The sequence below is a fragment of the Mus caroli genome, chromosome 7, assembly GCF_900094665.2.
Source record: "Mus caroli chromosome 7, CAROLI_EIJ_v1.1, whole genome shotgun sequence".
In the NCBI taxonomy this organism is placed as follows: domain Eukaryota; kingdom Metazoa; phylum Chordata; class Mammalia; order Rodentia; family Muridae; genus Mus; species Mus caroli.
The window spans coordinates 76,459,048-76,483,416 of record NC_034576.1 but is presented as its reverse complement, the minus strand read 5'-3'; the positions used below and the strand labels follow the sequence as shown (position 1 = coordinate 76,483,416).

At 45.5% G+C, this 24,369-nt stretch overlaps 1 protein-coding gene across 1 annotated transcript in view; it reads left to right on the top strand.

The window, feature by feature from the left end:
- The window catches only part of St8sia2 (ST8 alpha-N-acetyl-neuraminide alpha-2,8-sialyltransferase 2), a 74,089-nt gene that overhangs the window by 41,624 nt on the left and 8,096 nt on the right, over positions 1-24,369 (top strand). Inside the window, exons 4-5 of the mRNA XM_021168000.1 lie at positions 4,793-5,050; positions 10,877-11,170. Coding sequence (XP_021023659.1) covers positions 4,793-5,050; positions 10,877-11,170 — 552 coding nt within the window. The remainder of the gene's footprint in view (positions 1-4,792; positions 5,051-10,876; positions 11,171-24,369) is intronic.

Below are 24,369 nucleotides of genomic sequence, written 5' to 3'. Positions count from 1 at the left end.
GCACCTCCCATGGCCTTTGTAGAATGCAATCCTATATCCTCACCACCACTAACATGAGAACACACAACTCTAGCTGAGAGATCCAGATCTGACCTGACAGGTGGTGGACCAACCACAGAGCAAACTGCCTAAGTCAGAAAAAGAAAAGCTTTTGTCCTGCCTTGGTGCCTTCAGATCACAATCATCCTTGGGTGGTAGACATGGAAAGGAATTATAACTTCAGCCCTTGGGACTCTGGGTTGAGATGCTGTTATGATCCACCCAGCAGCTACTCATCTCTCTAGGCATTGAGCTGTGTGGCCCAGGCTGCTGGCATGAATAGACATGTTAGGCAGAAAAATACAAAAATAAACAAAGGCAACTCAGGAGGATGTTCACACCAGACAGTACTGTATCTTGCAAATATGCGAAGCTAAGGAGATTGCACTGAAGAGAGCTATTCGGTTTCTAAGGGTCCAAGAAGGCTACTAGGAAAGGTCTAGTTTTGAAGGATCAGTAGGAGTTTGTCAAGTGTGCCATGCTGCATCCTGCACTCAGAGTCTGAATATGATATTTGAGATGAGGGATGAAAGAGAACTGAACAGAAGATAGAGAATGGGGGGGGGGGGACAGGGCAGCGTGAGAAAAGTCTTGATGATGCTGCAGGGCACCAGCGTGCTGAAGCAAAGGTAGAGGGCAACATACAATGTAGCAAGAGGTGGGGAGTTACCAGCTACATCAGGTGGCTCCACCAAAGAGCATAGGACTAAAGAGTACTGACATCTGGGAACCCAGGAATTGAGAGGCCAGCTGGAAGAGCTGCCATGGGGACCACCCTTTCTCAGCACCTCTTTGGGAACCACCTAGGTGAGACCTGACCCCCAACCCCCGCCACCCCTGTTGCACTGTCCAAACAGCCATGTGATTTCATCTGGGACTCAGTGGAACTGGCAAGACAGATGCACAGCAGCAATCCTCACCAGCCTTGGGCTAAAGGCACAGCAGTTATTTTCCCTAGATGGCTCTAGAAGCCAGTGTTCTGGCCGCTGCCCCAGCAGCTCTAGGAGGAGCCTTCTTGCCTCTGCTGGCTTCTTGGGACTCCAGGTGTCCCTGTGGTTGCTTTACCCTCATATCTATCTCTTCTGCCCTGACGTCTGAGTCAGTATAACCTCATCCTCTGTTTCTCACAGGATGTGGTCCATGGATTTAGAGCCCACAGGGAATCTAAGATGATCTCATCCCAAGATCCTTAATCTTGAGAAACTCTGTTTCTTGGTAAAAATCACATCCACGGGTCCCAGAGATTTGGAATTGGTCATATCTATCAGGTGGCCACCATACTCCATGCTCCCCACTATAGCACATGAGGATAAAAGCCTACAGCCAGAACCTAGCTACTTGAACTCCCTCTGGCCTTTTTCTGTAGGAACTCTGTAAAGAAGATGAGAAGTAGAGAGATGCACACATTCATGTGTACTCATGTGCACACACATGCACACACTCACACACATGGATGCATACACACATACCCCATTTGTGAAGAAGAGCAGGCCATTGCTTCCATAAGGAGTCTGCAGACGCCAGCCACTGTAGAAGAAAGAATATGCCTCCACCCAGAGGGAGAAGGAATTTCCCTCCACTCAATTAGTTGCCAAAATTATTCACAATAAAAGATTCTGTAAGTGATTTGGAATGATATTTAATAATTGATTGTAATTTCTCATAATTAGTTAGAAATTAATTCCCTCACAGAGGTATTTATGTATGAGCTTTCTGGGGGCTTTCTTTGCTTTTAAATACTTTGGGGTAAGTAATTGCATGGGATATTAGCAATTTCCAAACCATATTAGTGTGTCAAGTTATATAATCTTTAGTGAAGTATAGTAAATAAAACGCTTTTGTTTCCCGCTAAGAAGTGAGAAGTGCTAAGCCAAGGTGGCTCTCCGCCTGCTCGGTTCCTAAAGACTCCAGTCACTAATGTGCAATGGCTAGTGGGTGGAGCATGCCATGCCCAAGGGCTTCTGGCTGTCCCTTGGCTACCTCAGAGCATCCCAAGCCTGGATGTGCATCAATCATCTGACCTGGAGCCTGACAGAACCAGGCTTCTTCAGGTGTCAGCCGCAGCTTCTAGATTCTTCCTAGGTTCCAGGTATCTAGACATGCAACCTCCTGGGACTTGCCTCAGGGTATATACCTTTCAAGCTTTGCAGGCTCAAGGCTCAGGGTTACCAAAGGCACATCCAGGTAGAGTCACACATTCGCAAACCACAGGAGCATTCTGTGGATGGAGACAAGCTCCCCTGGGCCTGTTCTCTAATGGGGCCTTGCTGCAGGAGATGCAATTAGATCAGCTGACCCAAGCATGCAGCCCCTTTCCTGTATGACTGAAATCACTATCCTGTCTTTTTGGTGGTGGTGGTGGTGGTGGTGTTTTTTGGGTTTTTTGTTTGTTTTTGGGTTTTTTTTTTTTTTTTNTGCCCTTAGATCTGAACGTTCCTGCTTCTTACGCCTCTTCCCTGCAGGCAGCAGTCCCACTGACCTCTTCCTGTGTCAGTGCCCCATTGACTGAGTGTGGCTGAGAAGAGATCTGAAGGCTAGAAGGGTAAACATCTCTTGCTTTACTTTCTTTTGTTTTTTCAGTTTTTTTTTTTTTTTTGGTTTATTTGTTGTTTTTTCAAGAAACTTTTCCAGAAATCCCTAGCTGTCTGGATCTTTCTCTCTCTCTCTCTCTCTCTCTCTCTCTCTCTCTCTCTCTCTCTCTGTGTGTGTGTGTGTGTGTGTGTGTGTGTGTGTGTGTGTGTGTGTGTGTGTCTGTGTATGTGTGATACATATATATGTATATAGTGTATATATAAATATATATCATATACATATACATTTACATTTACATATACATATATAGACCAGTCTGTCCTTGAACTCAGACATTCCCCTAGCTTTGCCTCCCAGTTGTTGGGACTAAAGGTGTGTGCTGTCTGTCATCTATGTGTAGGCGTGTTCTTGTGGAGGGCAGAGATCAACCGCTGACCTTGTTCCTCAGGAGCTGTGCACCTTAATTTTTGAGACAGTCTCTCATTAGCCTGGAACCTGCTGAGTAGGCTAGACTGGCTAACATTTGAGCACTGGAGATCTGTGTGTCTTCACTTCTCCAAGACTGGAATCACAGGCACATGACACTGTGCCTGGATTTTTTAAATGTCGGTTCTGAAGATCGGACTTTCATGACAAACACTTTACCAACTGTGCTATCTCTCTAACCCCTTAGGCAGTTCTTTTAAAAATTTAATTAAAATATAATTAAATCTTTTTCCCTTTTCCTTTTCTTCCTCCAGAAGCCTCTCTCGTGTACCCACTGCCATCCTCTCTTTCAAACTTGTGGCCTCTGCATCTTAATTGTTGTTACCTCTGTGTGTGTGTGTGTGTGTGTGTGTGTGTGTGCGCGTGCATGAGTGTGTGTCAAGATAGGTAGATAGATAGATAGATAGATAGATAGATAGATAGATAGATAGATAGATAGAGATAGATAGACAGATGGAATTCCTAAATGTATAAACACAACTGGCTCAATCTGTATGTTACTTACATTTGTATATGATTTCAGGGCTGATCATTTGGCATTGAACAACCAATTGGGGAGTGGGTGGCTTCTCTGCTTTCAGCATTCCTTAGCTATCTCTGGTTCTTTTCTAATGTTGTTGATCTTATGAGCGCTGTTCCCCCGACATTAATGTGTCTTTATTATCATCCTATAGGTATAACCTATCACCTACATATAGATCCTTAGGTTTCTATAAGTAGAGCTCATAACTGGTACTCAGGCTCCTAGGGACAGGCTGTGTTAGGAGTAAATTCTCATGGTAATTTCATAAAGACGTCTATTCCTCTCCAGACATGACTCTAGTCCCCCCCCCCCCACTGTGCTATTCTAGAACTTTCCCTCTACATCTGACTTACCCTGGAACCTAGAGAGCTGTAGTTTGATCACTTTCTTCTGAATACACACAGAGGAACACTTTTCTGTACCAGGGGGAATGTCACAATTCATAAACCCCAGGAGACAACAACTAGAGGAATAACAACTAGTCCACAAAATGGGCCAGTGCACAGACCAGGAGGCCGTGCTCACAGGACCACACAGACTGAAGCACTGATTCTTCATCTCACTCCACAGATCCAGCTACCTGTACTCCACCTCCCACTCCTCCCCAATCCCCATGCCTATAGAAACCTTCCTGGAAAAGTAGAGGCCAATGAGGAACGAGGGCATATGTTACTCTGGCTTCTCGCTATGCTTTCAGATCTTCCTGTTAGATGGTAGTTCCCCTAAGATAGACAGTTTGATGAAGGGTGGGCCAAAGGGCTGCCTTTGCCCAGTAAAAAAGGTTTCCTGCTGTTTATGCAACACCAACCCATCTAGGGCAGTGGTTCTCAACCTGTGGTTTGAGATACCTTTGAGGGTTGACCTTTTTACATGGATAGAAGGTCAGATACCCTGCATATCAGATATTTACATTGTGATTCATAAAAGTAGCCAAATTACAGTTATGAAGTAGTAACAAAAGATAAATTATGGTTGAGGGTCACCACGACATGAAGAACTGTAATAAATATTCACAGCATTAGGAATATTGAAAGCCACTGTTCTAGGGACTTCTGTAAAGCTTAGAGAGCATTCCTGAGGGCAACTGAGCTCTGGGTGCGCTCACCATATTTTCTGGGTTGCAGCATCCTTACAGGGTGACACAGGATAGAACATCTGAGTCGGTACACAGCATCTAGCAGCATGGAGACTTTCTTCATTTGGTTTTCACAGGAAGCAAATTTTAAAGTTCTTGGATGCGGAGAAGGATATTTCTGTCCTTAAGGGGACCCTGAAGCCTGGAGACATTATTCATTATATCTTTGATCGAGACAGCACAATGAACGTGTCCCAGAACCTCTATGAACTCCTCCCCAGAACCTCACCTCTGAAGAATAAGCATTTCCAGACGTGTGCCATCGTGGGCAACTCGGGGGTCTTGCTGAACAGCGGCTGTGGCCAGGAGATTGACACACACAGCTTTGTCATAAGGTAACCATCCATCCGCAGCAAGGGTTGTGGCGCTAAGTGACAGGTATCTGGAAGTATATTAATATGGCTGAAACAAGCCCCATTAATTGGGTACATTCTGTTCTCAACCTTCATTGCTTGTCAGAATGGCTTTGAGAGAGCATTAGTGACTTAACTCATTGCTGTGAGCCAAACATCCCACAAAAGCAGCTTAAAGGAGGAAGGGCTCATTTGCAGCCCAGAATTTGAGAGTCCATCATGATGGAGAAAGCATGGCAGCAAGAGTCTGAGGCAGCTGCTGGATTGCATCCACAGTTAAAAAGTAGATGAGTGTTTGCTCAGCTCATTTTTCCCCATCTTGTTCAACCTGGAACCCCAACCCATGGGATAGTGTAACACATCCCATAGTGAGACTTCCTTTTTCAGTTAGACCTCTCTGGAAGGCTCTTAAAGGCATACTGAGAGGTATGTGCCCAAATCCAATCATGTTGACAGTGGAGATTGGCCATCACAGGGAATCATGTCTCCAATCACAATGTACATCTAGTCAATTAAATCATGTGCAGGACCGGACCAGGGCATTCTGTGACCCAGAGAATTTAAGTGATTCTAGGCTGTATCTAAGGTTGGGAATCAGAGAGAGAGTACAGAGGTGAGTGGACTATGATCCTTAGCATGTCTTATAAATAAAACTTTATTATAACATAACTACTCCTGCCCACCCTCACCCTGCTAATAGTGTTCTGGGCAAAGCTGGGTGTTTTTGCTAAAGCAATACAGAGCACATACAGGCTGCAAAGCTGGGAATATTTATTGTCTGGCTCCTTACAGAGCCAGCTTGTTCTCTGAAAACACTAAACAGAACCTGGTACAAAAGGGATAAGAAAATCTGGATGGATAGTTACTGGGGTCAAGGCTGAAAAACTCTTCCCAGTATTCTAGAAGGTGGTGTTCTACCTGTAATGTTAGAATCCTGGAGTCAAAACCTAGGAAATGAAAAAGTGATACAGAAACTCGGCAGTCATTTCCTCTATAATATCAGCTCTTGTTTTGCCATAACTGGAGACATTGTGACAGTTACCCATGGCCCTGGTACCTGACCCTCGAGCCATACAAACTCAGAAACAAGGCATTGCTGTCTCCTGGACAAAAGTAGGACACATGGTGCCTCAAGTTTCATCCCAAACTGTTCCCAGCCCTGGTAGAAATCTGAGCCGTGACACACATTTGTTCTCCTTGACCAGGTCTCTCTGTGCTTGGCAGAGCCAATAGCTCTGCCCCTACATTCCTAAACCCTCCTGTCTAAAGATTGGTTAAGAGAGGGTTTGAAGAGGAAAATGTGTGGGAAATTGTCTGACTGGAAGCCAGAGAGGTGAGGCGTAGGGGACAGCTGCTAAAGTGGAGGACACAGGGTGAAGCGTCCTCCCAGGGTCAGCTCACCACAGAGTAGGCAGCAGTGAGGGAGCCTTTCTGACCTAGTGTAGCTCTTGCAGGTCATGACCCTGTACTTTGATATGAGGGATGGGTTTCAACAGTTAGCTTCATGTGAAGGCCCACTCCTAACTGAGGAGAGAAGACCCCCCTGGATGAACATGGTTGGCAATATCCTATGGGGCTGAGGGTCCGGCCCACAGTTCCCAGTGTGAGTTCTGAAGCTCATTCTTGGTTCTATTGGTCATTTGTCACGTGACTTGGAGGAGATCACTCCCCCTTTCCTGGGTCTTGTTTACAGCTATAAAATGTTTGGGTTGCATTGGCTGATTCTGAGGACCTCCCATGATGAAGCCTTTTCAGATTTCTCCACACTTGAATGTGGCTATGTATCTGGTGGTCATTGAATGCAGAGGCACTGGATATGAAATGGGCCTGAGACTGGATTTACCACAAGACCCCAAAGGAGGTATACAAGATGCCTTAGGGAGAGGCTAGGCTGTGCCCTGCTGAACCCACATCCACAAGCACACATACACAATCAACAGAAAATGATGTCATGAGTATTAGGTGATGTAACATATGTGGACATACCACATGTCCCCACATGATAGTACACCGAGTATTCATTCTCTATAAACTATGTTTCTGCTGCACTGACTCACCCCCAGTGAGCTCCTGAGATGACAGTAGTCTTTTCTATCAACGTCTGCACCACCTCCAGGCTAAGGACCTGCTAGCACACAGGAGGACCACAAAGGGCTGTACTTCAGCAACAAATACTAAAAAGATCTTAACGGAGGCCTGCCTCTATCTATCAAAGTCTGAAAAATCAGTTTTCCTTGTTTATGTTTCTGCTCCCCTCCATGTGAGGGGCACACAGAACATTGCCACTCCCTCAGAAAAACACTGAGAGACAGGACCCCAGGAGTCCTAGTAGGTCACAGAACACATGGAGCAAGTAAACTTGTGACACGTAGCACCTCCCACAAGGAAGAACAGACTGAAAGAGGGGGGATGGGGAAGCCAGAGCTGGTCCAGGAGGCTCTGTTGAGCAGATGCTGGCTACACACTGGCTGCTGAGACATAAGATGGCTGAGATAGCTAGGCCCAAGAAGATGACACAAGACTATAAGGCCAGGATGAGGAGAAATGCCATCCTCAGCTTCATTCTTCTAAGCAGCACACATGCATATACATATATACATGCGAATTCACATACATACATGCACATACACAGACATACACAGAAATATACACACATACAAAATACACATACATGCACATACACATACATACATACACATATACACACACATACATGCACATATACAGATATACAAAGGCACACACATAATATACATATATACATGCACATACACAGACATACACAGAAATATACACACATACAAAATACACATACATGCACATACACATACATACATACACATATACACACACATACATGCACATATACAGATATACAAAGGCACACACATAATATACATATATACATGCACATACACAGACATACACAGAAATACACACATACAAAATATACATACATACACATGCACATGCATATACACACATATACAAATATGCATATATAAACATGCATACACATACATATACACACATACACACATATACACATACAACATACACACACACACACACAGTAAATTACCATCAATATAGTTCCTTAAGATATGCTGTGCCCTCATCATGTTACTAATAGCAGCAGGCTCATAGCATCCGGTGTTAGACCGTGCATGTCTATGAGCTAACTCAACTCTCAGCACTATCCTTTCCAGTGAGGAAATTGAGGAAGGGATGGCCAAATTCAGGTGACTAGTTACAGTCAGGGTTAGGCTGTGGAGCTGGCAGCCTAGCTCCAGAACCACAACAGCTACCCCTCGTTTGAAGCTTCCTCTACTCGTACCTGTGGATACAGCTCTTTTTGGAAGGGGCCATCACCCTTCCAAAGCCAGTCCCATCTCCAACACAGCTCCCTCACCACGGACTCTCTTTGAACAGAGCCTAGAGCCACCAGAACCAAGGCCATAAACACTTCATGCACTCCATGCCAGTGGGAAAGAACATTTCACACAGGCCCCAGCTGCCATGCCTAGCAGCAGTGTCCATACTGACACATACTACTGAACAAGCTTGGACCCCACAGACCCCCCACACCTACCCCATGTAAGTGTGAAGCCTCTGCTATGAATGGCCCTGCCCTCAGAGGGTACAAATATGCTGAGATCCCTTCCAGTGGAGGCCTTTCAGATTGTCATTATAATCATCAGTGTGTTTTCTACCTCCTGACCTGTCCTCAAATCTACCAGGGGCCCAGTACACCTGTGCTTCCTTCTTTGCCCCAGGGCAGTTGGTGTTTGTCTGCAGAGAGCTGGACAGGATTAGATCCCCCTGGCTCTGCTCTCAGGACTGGGAGTCAGCTCACAAACAGACCCAACCAAAGCTTTGGGAGCCTGGTTCAGCTGGCCTCAGAGTACTACGGAGCTATGGGTGGCCCCAGATGGGCCACTATGCTGGATGTACCCTTACCCCTCCGCCCCCCTGCTCTTCAAGGTCTACAGCAGGGGCATCTGAAGAGGTCCCCAGCATTTCTCTTCCCAACAATTTTATGCCACTGTTGGAGAGAGTAAGCCTGGGGCTAGAGATGGAGACAAGAGGTATTTGGAGAGGCTCTGAAGAGTTCATGAGCTTCTGAGTCAGACACCACGAAGTCTGAATCCTAATGGTCCCCTTCCTGACTCAGGAGAGTTGGGCAAGTTAATTGGCATCTGAGGGTTACATTCCTCTCATCGGTAAAATTAATACAGGTTCACAGTAAAATGAACTGACCCATGAAAGGATACAAGCCAAGTGGCCAGCATAACCCAGGGCTCAGGGATGCCCCCTTGCTTCCTTTCCCAGCCAAAGTTGAACAGTTATCACTTAAAGGCAGGACCAGCCAGTGTGTCTGAAGTGATGGCACCTGGCCCCACCCTCACACACAGCCAGCCTCCATACTGTACATACTTGCTGTGCATTCTCAGACATATACCCACTGATCTGAAGATTTTTCTCACCAATCAGTCCTCCAGGGAAGACAGTACCGGCAGGCTGTAGACTCAGTCCCTGAGGCCCTCAGCTCAGGCAGGAAGCCTTGTGTGCACATCTAGGGCAGGACCCTTGAGGGAGGGACCCAAAGCAGTCCTGCAGTGAAGTTCAAGAGCAGGCTGATGGGCTAGGCAAGAGAGTGCAGTGTTCAGATCTGCCCACACTCCTTGTTCCAAGACCCTTCAAATGCCTCTCTACTGCCTTCAGAGCCAAGTCCCCGCATAGCCAACCTCTGATATCTCATCTGGCTGCTCTTTTGTTCTCTGTCATGATCATCTAGGTAATATTTGTTAGTCAGACCCACTCAACACACCCTCCTCTAAACACCCATGCTGCGCCATAGTCTCTGCCCTCAGGCAAATTTCTTGTGCCTAAAATCCCTAGCATGGTAGTTTGGTTTTTTGTTTTGTTTTGTTTTTTTGTTTTTTTTTTTTTTAAGCTGCTTGGAACCCAAAGAGGAAGAGATTTTTAGAAAGTATATGTATGCACATGCATATACATATATAAATATAAATTCTTAAGCTCTGAGGCCTGCTGAATCAGGACCTGGGGAATCCTATTTTTAACAAGTCTCTGTGGGATTCTTCTGACTTTACAAACTGGAGACAAGCTCTTTTTCTGGGCCTGTCCACCAATGCTCTTTTGCTTATCCATCCTTTAGATTTCCCTCCCTGCTCTGACACCTGACAGTCTCTAGTCCACAGAAAGATGACAGCAGTTAGCACTGGCTATGCCCTCATTATGGTCCAGCAGCATTCTGAGTACCCACTGTTCATGTGGTGGCCGTCACAGCCAAAGTCATGGGAGCTCCCAGAAAGCACAGAGATGCTAAAAAAAAAAAAAAAAAAAAAAAAAAAAAAAAAAAAAAAAAAAAAAAAAAAAAAAAAAAAAAAAAAGCTGCCCATTAGCACACAGGTAAAGTATGCTAGATCTGGGTTTTGAATCTGGAAATCTGTCTTCTGAGCCCTCACTATAAAAGGTCACCTACTGGGTCAAGGCGCACCTGTTAAAAAGCAACTTCATTGTGGGACTGAGGGCAAGCACTGTTGCTCCTCTTTTAGACATTAGCCGGTAGGAGAGTGGCATTCTCTGTCTAAGGATATAGCAGAGGCTCAGTAAACATTTGAGGCAGAAGGAAGAGAAAGGATGATAGGAGGTGCTTGTGATCCATGAAGTATCCTGCATCTATGAGGAAGAAGACAGAAGCAAGAAGCGGCCGAGGACAGGGTCAAGTTCAATGTAAGAAGGGCCATCTTCCCCAAACAACCATGTTTGCTTTTTATTCCTCAGGTGCAACCTGGCTCCAGTTCAGGAGTATGCTCGGGATGTGGGCCTCAAGACGGACCTAGTGACCATGAACCCCTCGGTCATCCAGCGGGCCTTTGAGGACCTTGTGAACGCCACGTGGAGGGAGAAGCTGCTGCAGCGGCTGCATGGCCTCAATGGGAGCATTCTATGGATCCCTGCCTTCATGGCCCGGGGTGGCAAGGAGCGTGTGGAGTGGGTCAATGCTCTCATCCTGAAGCACCACGTCAACGTGCGCACGGCTTACCCTTCCCTGCGCCTGTTGCACGCAGTCCGAGGGTGAGTAGCTCTCATTGCTAAGGGTGGGCTGTGCGCGGTAAGCAGGGCTGCAGCTCAGATGCAGTTCCACCTCCACACCCATTAGCCGAATGCTCTTAGCAAGCCTTGTTGAGCCTCCATCAGCAACGAAGGAGATTGGCAAATGGGTATCATCCGAGTGAGATGCCTCCTTCCCGTGCTCTTAAGAAAGCAATTGGAGGTCGTATCGAGGCTCAGTGGACCGGTGCAATGAACTTGGGAAGGAAGATGGTGACTGATAAGTATCATATCAGCCATCTCAGGTAGGTGATCTCTACCAGAAACAAATGGTAGTGACTTCAATATGTCACCTTAAGCTCTGTGGACTTTAATTTCCTTGTCAGTAAGTAGGTACGGGGAGGGTAACGTTGCTGGGGTGTGAAGACTACGTGAGATGACATCTGGGCAACTAATACAGATACACTGTCACCATACTTGTCACCCACACCCTTGACTCTCTCACTAAGCCTGGGGTCCAGTCCATAGCACCCCATAGTCAGGGCGTGGTGGCAGTAAACTCAGTACTTGGGCAGTGGAGGCAGGAGAATCAGAAGTTCAAGGCCATCTTTGGGGCCACAGTGAGCTCAAGGGCTGCAGGAGGCTCTGTCTAAAATAAGAATAAGATAATTTTTTTAAGAAAGAAGAATTGCTTAAGTTCACATTGATCCAGTTAGGCTTTTTCAATAGCCCCAGGCAAACTGAAAATTCCTAATTTCATGCTTATTTCTACCCAACTATGGGACTAGGCACAGACTCACCCAGCAGGAATCTGCCTGGGATCATACTCTAGGTCACAACAGCCAGCGGAGCTCTACGCTAAGCAATTACTCACTCTGTTCCAATGATCTGTTACAGGGTAAGAAATCACTCCAAATCTTAGGATTGAGGGGAGCAGTCATCATCCTTTTCAATTGCTCCAGGTCAGGGGCTCAGCCATCCCTCGGCTGCATGGTTCTAGGCCAAGCTGTACCTCACAGCTGCAGTCAGATGGTGGCTGGTGATGGGACGTTGGATACAGCTGGTATTGAGTACATCTCTTTTCACATCGTTTGGGGATTAGGACCTAAGCAAATGGGTGGATGGCAGTACCATACTCTGAGATATAAGAGCTGGAAGAAGCCTAGGTGGTGGGATGGGAGCAGGTGCTGAGGAGTTGAGTACCTTCTTGAACATAAATTTGAGATATCTGTTACAAATATCCATCGCCAACCTACCCAGCAGTCCATCCAAGCCAGGAGCCAATCACAGCCCAGCCCCACAGAAGAGGCTTCCAGTGCTGAGCCCTTGCTGACTGGGCACATGGGAATGTTCTTTCATGAGCCGTCAACATAATGGCGGGAAAGCCCTCTGAGTCACCCACAAAGGACTCGTGCTCATGAAAAACGGTGACCGGATAGCATTCATGCCTATGAACAAAGCTGGATATATTTCAATATGTGTTATCTCAGAGAACCCACTGGCCCCAGGATAGAACTAGAGACAACCCTCAAGGGTAACCATGCTCGAGGCTGGTGAAACAGAGGGCTGTCTGATCCAGAGGGACGGTAGGCTCTGGAGACCCTCTTTGGCATCTTTCCACTCCATTCTGTAAGAGTGGGTCTGTCGGAGAAACCTTCATCTCCAGGGCTTAGGCCCCATGCCTTGAAGCGCATTTATTCCTGGAAGGAGGCTCCCCGAGTTGATCTGACAATTCAAGGAGATAATGGAAGACAAGGAACTGCCCTTTGACAATAAGAGCAAAAGTCCTTTGGATGGGGCTGCAGGCAGCCACCTGGAAGAAGCCTCTATAGCCAGAGCTATTTTTAGCCATAATTGACTCACTTTCATCTGTCAAAATAGCATTAAGCAGCAGTAATGAGCCCTTTAAACAAACAGGCTGTGGATCCTGGGAGCAAGGCAGCTCTCTTTGCAAGCACACCGGGAGGGAATACTGCAGGAGCAACAGGTGGACTACCCCACCTCACACCTTTAACCAGGAGAGGAGGAGAAGGAGGTGCCTGGAGATGGATTTCCTCAGTCAGATCTCTCCATCTTGTGAAGTACTGAGTCCAATGAGAAGAGGGCAGCCTGTGTCTTTTGGAGAAAGCTTGCCTCCATCTCACGGTGGCTTTACCTGATGTTCACTGAAAACGAAGGAACAGGCTGGGGTGTGCAGAGTGAAATCGTGGAAGAAATGTCAAGTGGGTAGTAGAGAAGAAGGTGAGGGACCAACTATGCATAAAGGATGCTCTGTCTGGAAGTGACAAAGAAAACCCATAGAATAGGCAGAAACATTTACAAGTAGTATGTCTGGTGAGGGACCAACATCCAGGATCTATTTAGAACTCGTACAGCTTGACAGCAGAAGCACAAGCAACCCAATTCAAAAACGGGAGAAGCATTCAAATAGACATTTCTCCAAAGAAGATATGCAAATGGATAATTAGAATATGACCAGTCATTCGGCATCACCAACAACTGCAGAAAGCACAAAACCACAATGGGGCATCATGTCACACCTAGGAGCATAACTGTCATCAAGTAAATTAAGAAAATGGACAGAAAACAACGTGTACCTGTGAGGACTTGGAGAATCTGGAACTTATGTGCGCTGCTGGCAAGGATCTTAAATAAGAGTCTACTGTTGAGGTATGCTAGTATCTTTGCTAGTGAATGCTCAGGAAAATCCAGTAATGCCATACAAGGTGACTCGGCCATTAAGCAGCACAACCAAGAGTAGAACCATGTCACCTGACTCCCAGGGTAGCAGGTGCAGTGGGAACTTGTGCCCCTTCATTTCCAGATCTGCAGGGGGCAGGGGAAGAGTTCAGTGGACTTGGGAATATCACCCTGGTATAGAGACTCTGATATATATATATTATATATCAGTATATATTATATATCAGTATATTATATATATAGTATATATATATATATGGTCTGAGGCAGCTTTCTCTACAGGCAGGACAAGTTGAATTGTCAGAACACTTCAGAGTCTCGATACCTCTTAGCACCTAGAGGGACACTATCTTCTTAAAACCTTCTCATCAATGGACCAGATGGGTTTGTCTTCCCTGATTTGCTTGGCTGTTTCTTTGCATGCGAGATACTCTTCTGAAGAAAAGCATACAGGCTCGGATGTCAACTCTTCAATCACACATTCTGAATGCTGTGTGGAGGAACTGAAAAGGGAAATAGGAAAATAGATGCAGGCACATGATATCTTAGTTATCGCTGATGGGCCAGACACCATGCTGAGCCTTCTCCCATGTTACAGTAAGGCTAGACTTAGTCTTGTTATCCCCCCTTTAAAGATAGAAAAAGTGAACCTCACAGAGTAGCTCATTTACACCAGGCCCCCTGGGAGGGAAAGACCCAGGACTATTCCAGTGCTCTTCATCAGCTTCTTTTTATGTCTAGTGCACATGGCCAGGAACTAGTGAAGGGACTCTAGAAGAATAATGTCAAGAAGAGAAAAGCCAAGGTAATAATAGTAAGAAAAACAATAACAGCACCAAAAAGCTATATTATCTTGCAAGCAAAATCCAAAGAAACGGAGGTAGATTGTACTGAGGCTACAAAAGACAGGGGCAGGCTGGGAGTGCAGCTCTTTTGCTTTGCACATGGGAAACTCTGGGCTCCGTCCCCAGCACTGCCCAAAGTATAAAAACAAAATACAGAAGTAAAACAAACTCCTCAGCTCCCGTTTTCTGTGCAAAGAGGGTGAGGGTAGAGCTATGGCCTGGAGGAAGGGAGATAATCCCTGATATCTTACCTACAGGTCCATTTGCTGCCCTAAGCTAACGGCCTTCAGCATGGACCCTGGGTGAACAACATCAGCATCACCAGGGGACTTGTTAGACTTATACATCTTCAGACCATCCAGGTGTATGGAATCGCAAGCCCTAGGAAAGCATCCAACAATCTGTCTTTTAACCAGTCTTCCACCTGAATCTTGTAATGGCATAAACTTGAAAACTATTGCTATCACTAAACCAAGACCAGTTAACATCCAGGAGAGACTAGCAGCTAGGTACTCTGAGCAGCTAGCCATGGTCTCTTCTAAATTGAGCTGCATTAGAAGGATATTGAGGCAGTCATCTTGGCTCTGATTAAAACACACACACACATGCACACGCACACGCACACATACACGAGAACTATGGACACCAGTAAGCCTGAGTTTGGGAAAGTTACTCATCCAAGATTTCATAATCAGAGGGTTGGAAGAAGCATGGCAAGTAGGTGTGCTCACCCAACAGTAACAGGGAGTGCTGTCCTGGGATTCCTGGGTAAAGGGAAGAGCAGACAGTACACTGGGATCTATGTAGTCCCTTTCTTTACACAGGGAGTAAGTCAGCCACAGTAACCAGGTACTTCATGGCAACTTAAAGAGCTGTGGCCTGATTGACAATCAGGACAATGAGGGAGAAAAAAATGCTAGCTTTCTTCTTGGAACAGCCTTGTAGATAGAATACTAGTCCAGTTCTCCTTTTTCTCTTAAAGAAACTAAGACTGGAAGGTGTTAAGTAAATTGTCCTGGTAAGAAGGGGAAGCTAGGATCAGACTCTGCCTATGTGAAATTGAGAGGTCTCTACACATCCTCCTGCCACTCCGCATATCTATGACAGATGGACAAACCACTCTCTAATGACCACAGACCAGCCAATGATGCTAAATTCATTGTGTTCATGTTGACCTTATTTAATCCTCTATGACCCTGCCTCAGACCCTGTCTCCGTTTCTGCCGATGACTGAAATAGGTCACTGTTGGTTGAGTTAGCAAATTCACAAAGTGCAATGATTCTAATAGAAATCTCAACATTCAGAGTCTCGGTTAATCTAAGGGAAGAAACTGAAAATTCTGACGAAACCAAAATTCTGCCACTGGCCATGGAAAACAGTGGTGGCTTGAAACTGTGAGTGGACAGATGGCTATCACGAAGGTTTCCACAATCTGAGGGCACAACTGAGGATCTTTTAGCACTTTTCAGAGGTAGGGAGGTCAGAGATCACTTCCTTACTCTGTTTGACCAGATCCCACTTGAAGACTCACATGTGCTTGGGGGGTACCAGATTGGAAAAGGACCACGGTGGCAGAAAAACATGAGGAGTTGAAACGTTTGGGAAGAGAAGGCTCTAGGAGCATCGGACCATCCTCCTTCAGTCAGGGGCACTCATCAGACACTTAAAAGCTCCCAGGGTACTTTAGGCTGATGAAATAGAGCCCTCGAGGGACTGCTAGATTGGGCCTGTGAGGCTGTAGGTGAGCGGAGGAAAGGAGTGGGGAGGGCAAGCCATCTGGCCAGTGGTGAGAACATCCCATCTCCCGAGAGCCTCCGCAGCCAGATGGCTCCTTTAGGAAGTGATGAACCTTCAGTACCTTTTGAAATGTCTGGGTTAAGTGAATCCCTTCCTGGGGCTGTGAGGAGGGGAATTCATGCTGCTCACACAGAGTTGGTGCATTGTTCACTGAGGGCAGCCCAAGCAAAGGACTGACTGATAAGCTTACACTGTAGCAATGGGTCCCCTCATAACTCTACAGGCTGGGCACCCCGTGATTAGGATGCAGCAGCAATGCCCCCCCCCCACTGAGGGGCTATGAGACACCTATCTTAGTCTCTCTTCTTTGTCTGTAGGTGGCTGTTTTCACACTCACATGGCACAAACATTTCCATTTACAAGGACATAAGACACCTCGGATTAAAGCCCATCCTAATGTCTAATTTTAATCTGGAAACTCCTGAGATCTTACCACCAAATAATGTCACACACAAAGGTACTGAGGATTAGATAGGACAGACTTCAACCAATGAATTTGAGGAATACAAATCCGTAACAGTTATACTCCACTCCAGAGTTGTTGGATTCAATGAATCAGTGCACTTAGCAGCTCCAGCCCATCTGAGATTGTGACCCGGGTATTGCAAAAAGCACAATGCAAAGCCGGTGGCTGGCAGAACCTAGCCTCAAATGCCAACAAGGTCCCAGGAGGAGCAGCACTCCCAAGAGCTTTGCCAGCCTGCGGAGTGGCCCAGTGCCCTGGCTGGCTTTTAGCCAGGGAAGAGAGTAGGAAGCGGATGGACAGCCAGGCAGTTAAGTGTGGCACAGAAAGTGGGAAACTAGTCAGCAGCTGGTCATGAATGGTTCTAATTCAATTACAACAACTGGGAAGGCAGTGACTCACAGAGAGGACCACCCCTTGAGCAGGGGAGCAGCCCACGGGCCCTGAGCAGACACTCTGTGATTGGTGCCAAATGAAGTCCCAGGAATGCTGAGGCTTCTCTTGGAATGGCACTTATTCAGGTCTCCTTCCGCCAGGGCTTAGAAGGAAAGATCAGTGGTGGGGTCCTGCCATCCATCACTGTAAGCAGAAACCTGAAGGCCAAAGAGCAAGCTGAGCGAGAGGATGGATGGTGCAGAGGACAAAAGGACAGCCCAGCATCAGCAGGGGAGCTCTCTCCAAGTGTGCCACCCCAGTCCATTCACGGGAATCCCTAGCCATACCCTTCTCTTTTGCTGCTCCAGCGGGCAGATAGCCAAGGAACTACAGTCGCCTTTCTGGATATAGGTTCTACAGAAAAGATAGATTGTTTGGTTTGGAGAGATGGCTCAGAAGTTAAGAACACTGGCTGTAATCCCAGTACTCGAGAAGCAGAGGCAGGTGAATTGCTGAGTTCGACGCCATCCTGGTCTACAGAGTGAGTTCCAAGACAGCCAGGGCTACACAGAGAAACCCTGTCTTGGAGGGGAAAAAAGGCCAAGAGAGGATAAAATATGTTTCTGTGACTTTTAAGGAGTATACGGTTGCAACAAGATACAGTTCAAATGCAGGGTTAAGGTGCCACGTAAGCTTTATAGACTGTACTGTCTTGATAGCCTCCTCCACCTGCTCACCCTGGGGAGGAAAAGGAGAGTCCAGAATTGTTAGTGGTTGTGAAGCCTTCCCTCTAAATGAAATGAGCTTGAAAAGATCCAGACCATCCCAGCATTCCCTCCCTTTGGCTGAATTATGTGTTCTGGCTGCTGTTCCAGAGGTCCTGAGTTTAATTTCCAACAACCACATGGTGGCTCACAACCATCTACAATGAGATCTGATATCCTTTCTGGCATGCAGGTGCACATGCAGATAGAGCATTCATGTACATAAGATATATAAATAAATACATTTTTAAAAACATAAAATGAAAAGATTGCCTATAGTATTGGAACACATTCAAATACTAGCATTTGTTTGTGTACATGTATATGCATGTGGTGTGTGTGTGTGTGTGTGTGTGTGTAAAGGAAGTGAAGGCCCTCATTTCTCATCCTCCTCCAGGAGTCAAGCAGTGAAGCTGGTTCTCAGTGACTATGTCGCTTTTTACACATAGGGAATTTGTGTGCACTCACACCTTTCTAAACTGAAAACTGTCCAATCTGGATGCCTGCCACCTCATGGTCCCTCAAAGCTGCCTGGCCATACGTGGTACACCTGGCCTCATCACCTGTGTAGACAACAGAGGCATTGTTCCCAGTCTTTGCTGCAGTGATGGATGAATCCATCCATCACTTCTGATGACTTTTGCAAAATATCTTTATCCGTGGGCTTGCTCTTTAAAAGTGTCTTTGCTAAAAAGGGAGATGGATACATGCCTTGTTGGTCTTTATGGCTATTGCCAAACTGCCCTCCTTAGAGGCAAGTACCAATTTACTTTCACCTACAATTATTGAAAATACTTGCTTTCCCAAAACCTTTCCAAAATGTACTATCAATATTTTTGTCATCTTTACCAATCTAGTGAAAACTGACATCTGATTATTGTTATTTGAAACTGAAATCCTTTGATTATGAACAAGGTTGAATATAATCTGTTTGTTTATATGTGGCATCAATTTAAACTCTAGAATCTGGCCACAAGGTTTAAACTGCCAACAAATGATCTTTCTGGAGTCCTCCTGGCCCTTTAGAGTCTCAGGTAATTCTTAAGCATGAAAAAAAAGTCTCTCTACACCCAAAGCACCCACTCTGTATCAGGAAGGGCCCTTCAAATAACCAGTATGATGGGGTATTTTTACTCTTTTGTTGAATCAATATGCTGTCTAGACTGGTGTTAACCTAGCACATGCATAGTCTTGCTTGTTGCCTGGATGGGTAGAATAAGCTAAGTGAGCCCTGAAAGTGCCCCCACAGTGACCCGTGAGCTCTGCTTGCCAGTTATCATTGAAGACTTGTGAAGTATGCTCTTCATGCATATATTATGCTAGGATCTAGGACTACAGAGAAAAAGGAAGTTGTCTCAGTTAGGGTTTTACTGCTGTGAACAGATATCATGACCAATGCAAGTCTTATAACGTACAACATTTAATTGGGTCTGGCTTACAGGTTCAGAGGTTCAGTCCATTATTATCAAGGTGGGAGCATGGTAGCATCCAGGCAGGCATGATACAGGAAAAGCTGAGAGTTCTACATCTTCATCTGAAGGCTGCTTGCAGAATACTGGTTTCCAGGCAGCTAGGACTAGGTTATTAAAGCCCACTCCCACAGTGACACACCTACTCCAACAAGGCCACACCTCCAAATAGTGCCACTCCCTGGGCCAAACCGTCACAGAAGTCAATTAACTTCCTTATAGAATTTAGAAGTTCAGGGAGGAAATGGCAGGCAAACAGATAATCAAAATGTAACATGGAAGGTGCTGTGATAAGAAATCAGCACACAGGACCAAAGCCGTCCATGAAGGACCTGAACGTTTCAGCAGGAAGAGATATGACGACTAGAAACATTCTAAAGTAGCTAACCAAAAACATATAGGAAAAACTTTGGGAAAAAATCAAAATGCTTTGGTGGCAGTTGGGTGGTACAACACAGTGATGAGCAAGATTTGCAGCGCCAGATTGCAGATATGTCCAGCCTGACAGGGGCCATTGATTGCATCCTATGTACTCATGGGATCATTGAAATTTTTGGTGACTTGGTCATGTTTGAAGTATACTTGAGCGAGATAGAATATTGGTTTAGATAAACCTGGAGACCTAGACCTCCTTATTTAAACCTAGGAACCAGAACCCTCCTTATTTCCATGGCTGCACTGTGTGTGTGTGTGTGTGTGTGTGAATTCGTGTGTGCATGCATGTGTGTGTTTAAGAAAGTATCCATCCATATGTGTGCATGTTAAGGCCAGAAGTAAACCTCAGGTGCCAACCAAGGTGTTTTTTGTTTTTTGTTTTTGTTTGGTTGGTTGGTTGGATTTTTTTGAGACAGAGTCTCTTGGTGCAGGACAGGATCTAAGGCTCAAAGATTAGGCTACCCTCCTCCAGCTTTTGAAGGGATTAAGCTCCAGTCCTCATGTTTGCAAGACAAGCACTTTATGAACTCTTGACAACAGCTCTGAATTCTAAAGTAAAGCCATAAATTAAATGTCATGCAAAATGGACAAATTCACCCTGAGATTAGCCAGGGCATAGAAGAGACTTCAGTGTACAGCCAAGGAAAGAACAGCAATGGACTGTGGGACCTTTAGATCCATATTGCAGGAGACAACAAAGAAGTAACCCCGCCAGTGAATATCTTCCATGCTGTACTGCTAACCTTGTACAAAGCATCATCAAATGCCATTCCCATCTCCCTATGGATATTCCTTCCCTACAAGGACATGATGAGCCCCATCCCACAGTGTTATTAGCTTCTTGGAGAAAACCCTCACTGTCCCCTCTCCAACCAGTATCAGCCATTATCCTCACCACATACTGCACCCAAGAATCTAGGGTGAAGGAAGGAAACACTTTAAAGATAGCTTTGACAATCCTCATTGATTGGTGCCCCTGCTCATAAAATACAGTGCTTAACCGGCACAGTTATTGGGGTGGCCAATTTGAAAAATAATTGCTGCCGTCTTTGAGATTACTTTGCCTTCTAATTAAAATCTCAAGACTAGGATATTAAAGGTGCATTGTCAATACAACTCTCTGGATGCACCCAGCTAACCTCATTTGGGAAAGCAAAATTAATTAGATTGTGTTTTAACACTCAGCTGTTATCCCAAGGAAAGGAATCGTCTACAAGTCAGCCATGCACACGGTCTCTAAATTGACCAGAGAGACTGTGGAGACAGAAAGGAAATCGAGAGTGATCTGTTCCTACTTAACGCAGTCAGCTTCTATTACAAGATGCTCATTAAATGGAGCCCCTGGGTCCCTGTCAGACATGGCTCAGGAGTTCTTGTTTACCCTGGAGGCAGAATGGGGAGTAGGTGGGTCCCTCCACCAAGAGCCATCACACGTTGGTTTACTCTAGAACCTTGTGGGTCATTAACACCTTTCTTGAGTAGTGATTATGGGTGGGAACTCTGGCACTGGGTCTGAAGAGCCTGTCTTCTGTTCCTGTCTCAATGTCTGCAGTTCCGAAGCTGTGCACAATGTTAGCTTCTCCTTTCATCTTTGCCACATCTTCCCGGTTTTCAGTTTCATTTAAGTGAAATGGATGTGGCACACAACAGACCTGAGGACTACTATTTCCAGACCTGCTACAATGATGAACTTCAAGTTCAAGGGACAAAATTAGATGTTTTTGTCTTGGTCTTACCAAATCTAATGGGATTTGTTCCTGACTCTCTTCCAACAAGTAATTTGGAGACCTATGATGCATCCTATTTTAACCAGCCCATCTCCAGATCAGGGGAAGAGAAAGTAGAAGCCTCTCTTGATGTAGCCTGGGTACCACAACTGGTGATATAACCCAGCTTAACTACAAGGATGCTGGGATGTGTGGGGGAGCACACTACAGATTCGAGAAATACTACTGTCTCTGCCTATGGGAAGCAAGTATAGCGTGTAGGGAGCTGGATGCCTGAATCCTACAAAGGAATGTAAGCCTTGGCCCCAGTTGCTAAGCATAGAAAAGAATATGGAGAAATCTCATGGTGATCTGGTAATGTGACTGACAGGTTGAGCCAGGGAGGAATTAAAGGTAAAAAGAGACTGTCCCCATGTATGTGTTCAATTTGGAAAGAAGAAAAGAGAGTTCACCCAAGAAGCAGGTGGGAAAAGGTATGGAGCAAGAAGATCTCAGTATGGTCATGTCCTAGCACTGTCCCCTGCTAGCTGCTGGCTTGTCCCATTGATTAAACTTACACACCCCTTCTGGGCATAGCACTACTGACCTGAATAGAAATTCATTTCAGAAAGCCCTCCCTTGCTAAGGCCTTACTATCAGAAAGTAAACAAAGCATAAATCCCAGGGATAGCATTTGGTCGTGTTAGCTTGAGGAGGGAGCATCAATGTGGTTCATGGGTCCCTGGATAATGTTAGCTGCAACTGGCTAGACTCTGGATAACAGTAGTTGTAGCTACAGTCATGTCACCCCAACCCTGACCCATGTGGAATCACCACAGGGCAAAAACTGCCCCAGAGACCAAGATTAGGGAACACATCTTATATCCAAACTCTGTCTAATCTTATGCTGATGGATCTTGCATCTGCTCAGGAAAATCTCCCTGGTCCACTCTGTTTGCCTCTGTTCACTGAAAGAGGAGGACAAGTTCAATCTAGGAGGCTGGTACTCTAACCACAGATAGATTCTGTCTGGCTCACTCACTCAATAAGGTCTCCCATGATATTTTTGATAATGTTAAAAATTGAACCCAGAGCCTCATGCATGCTGGACAAGTGTTCTACCACTGAATGCCCACAGTGTTTTAAACACACACACACACAATTTCTAGTGCTTTTTAAAATAACTCAGAAAAATCTTAGTATCACCTTACAGAGCAACAATAAAATTGATCGTTCCTGAAGATGCCACCATTGCCACTGCTCCCCATTATGTGACAGCACAGAGGCTGGACACTGGTTCTCCTTATACACACTCCAACTCCCAGTTTACTCCATCGTAACTCTGCCAGGCTGTTGGGCTGGCTGAGTTCTCATCTTTCCCATATTTACTCTTCAGGTACTTTCCTATGTCATAGTCAGAGCAGAGAGGAGGACATTATGGAAATCTCAGTGTGCAGGCTACACCGAGGGGTGGGCTCCAGGCATCTCCTAAAGCACCCAGTGTTGCAGTGGGCAATGAATTAAGAAACTTCTCATTAGGGCTGAAATGTAATAGGCCACCTTATCAAAGGGCAAGCTCCCCATGTGTGTCTGTCGAGGTAGATGAACATCTCCCAGTATTCATGGGAGGACCTGCATCATTGGCTATCCTCCTGGAAGTCATCTTTAAAACAACAAACAAACAACGACAACAAAATGTTATTGAAGTGTAAATGATGCCTCTTAATTACATACTGTAACTACAGTTTGATGCACTATAACATATTGAAACCACCTGCACAATCCTGCCTTTAAAAAGCCTTTTATCACTATCAAAAGCTCTTTTATACCATATTCAACCCTACTTGGAATTGTCTCTTTACAGAATCCCCTTGTCTCCCAGGGCCCTCCCAAGTTCATCTCATAGCCCCGTTGAGCACAGAGAATGCCATGGTGATCCAGGAGCCCCAACTTCAGCATCAAGCATCCCTAAACAATCACTGTGCTTCCTTCCTGTTAGCTGGTGAATAAACAGATGGCTCCATCGGCAAACCCACTTCCTAGCATCATGTATCTCCCTGGCCATCGATATACTGTCAGTGATAGACTACAAAGGACAAAGAACATAGGTGTGACATCAGGGGACCTGATGAGGGGAAACTCAGTTTAACCCCTCACCAATAGGATCTTGCTTAATCCTTGAGGACTTCCTAATGTCCCAGTCTGTTACCACTATGTGAAACCCTGGGAGAAGGGTAGAATACTGTGAGAGGGCTACTGAAGTCGAGGCTAGACCTCAGTTGGGATACATGAGGGGAGTGGCTGTGGAAGGTTATTAGGATGGTTGCTGTATTAGTCAGGGTTCTCTAGAGTAACAGAAACACACACACACACAGATGATTTGTTAGCATAACTTACAGGCTGTGGTCCAGCTAATCCAACAATGGCTAACTATGAATGGAAAGACCAATGAATCTAGTAGTTGTCCAGTCCACAAGACTGGATGTTTCAACTGGTCTTCAGTATGTGCCAGAATCCTGAAAAAGTAGGTTCTAATAATGCTGAAAGAATAGACTTGTTAGTAAGGCAAAAGCAAGAAGGCAAAAAAAAAAAAAAAAAAAAAAAACTATACCTTCCTTCTTCCTTATTCTTATATAGACTTCCAACAGAAGATATGACCAGATTAGAG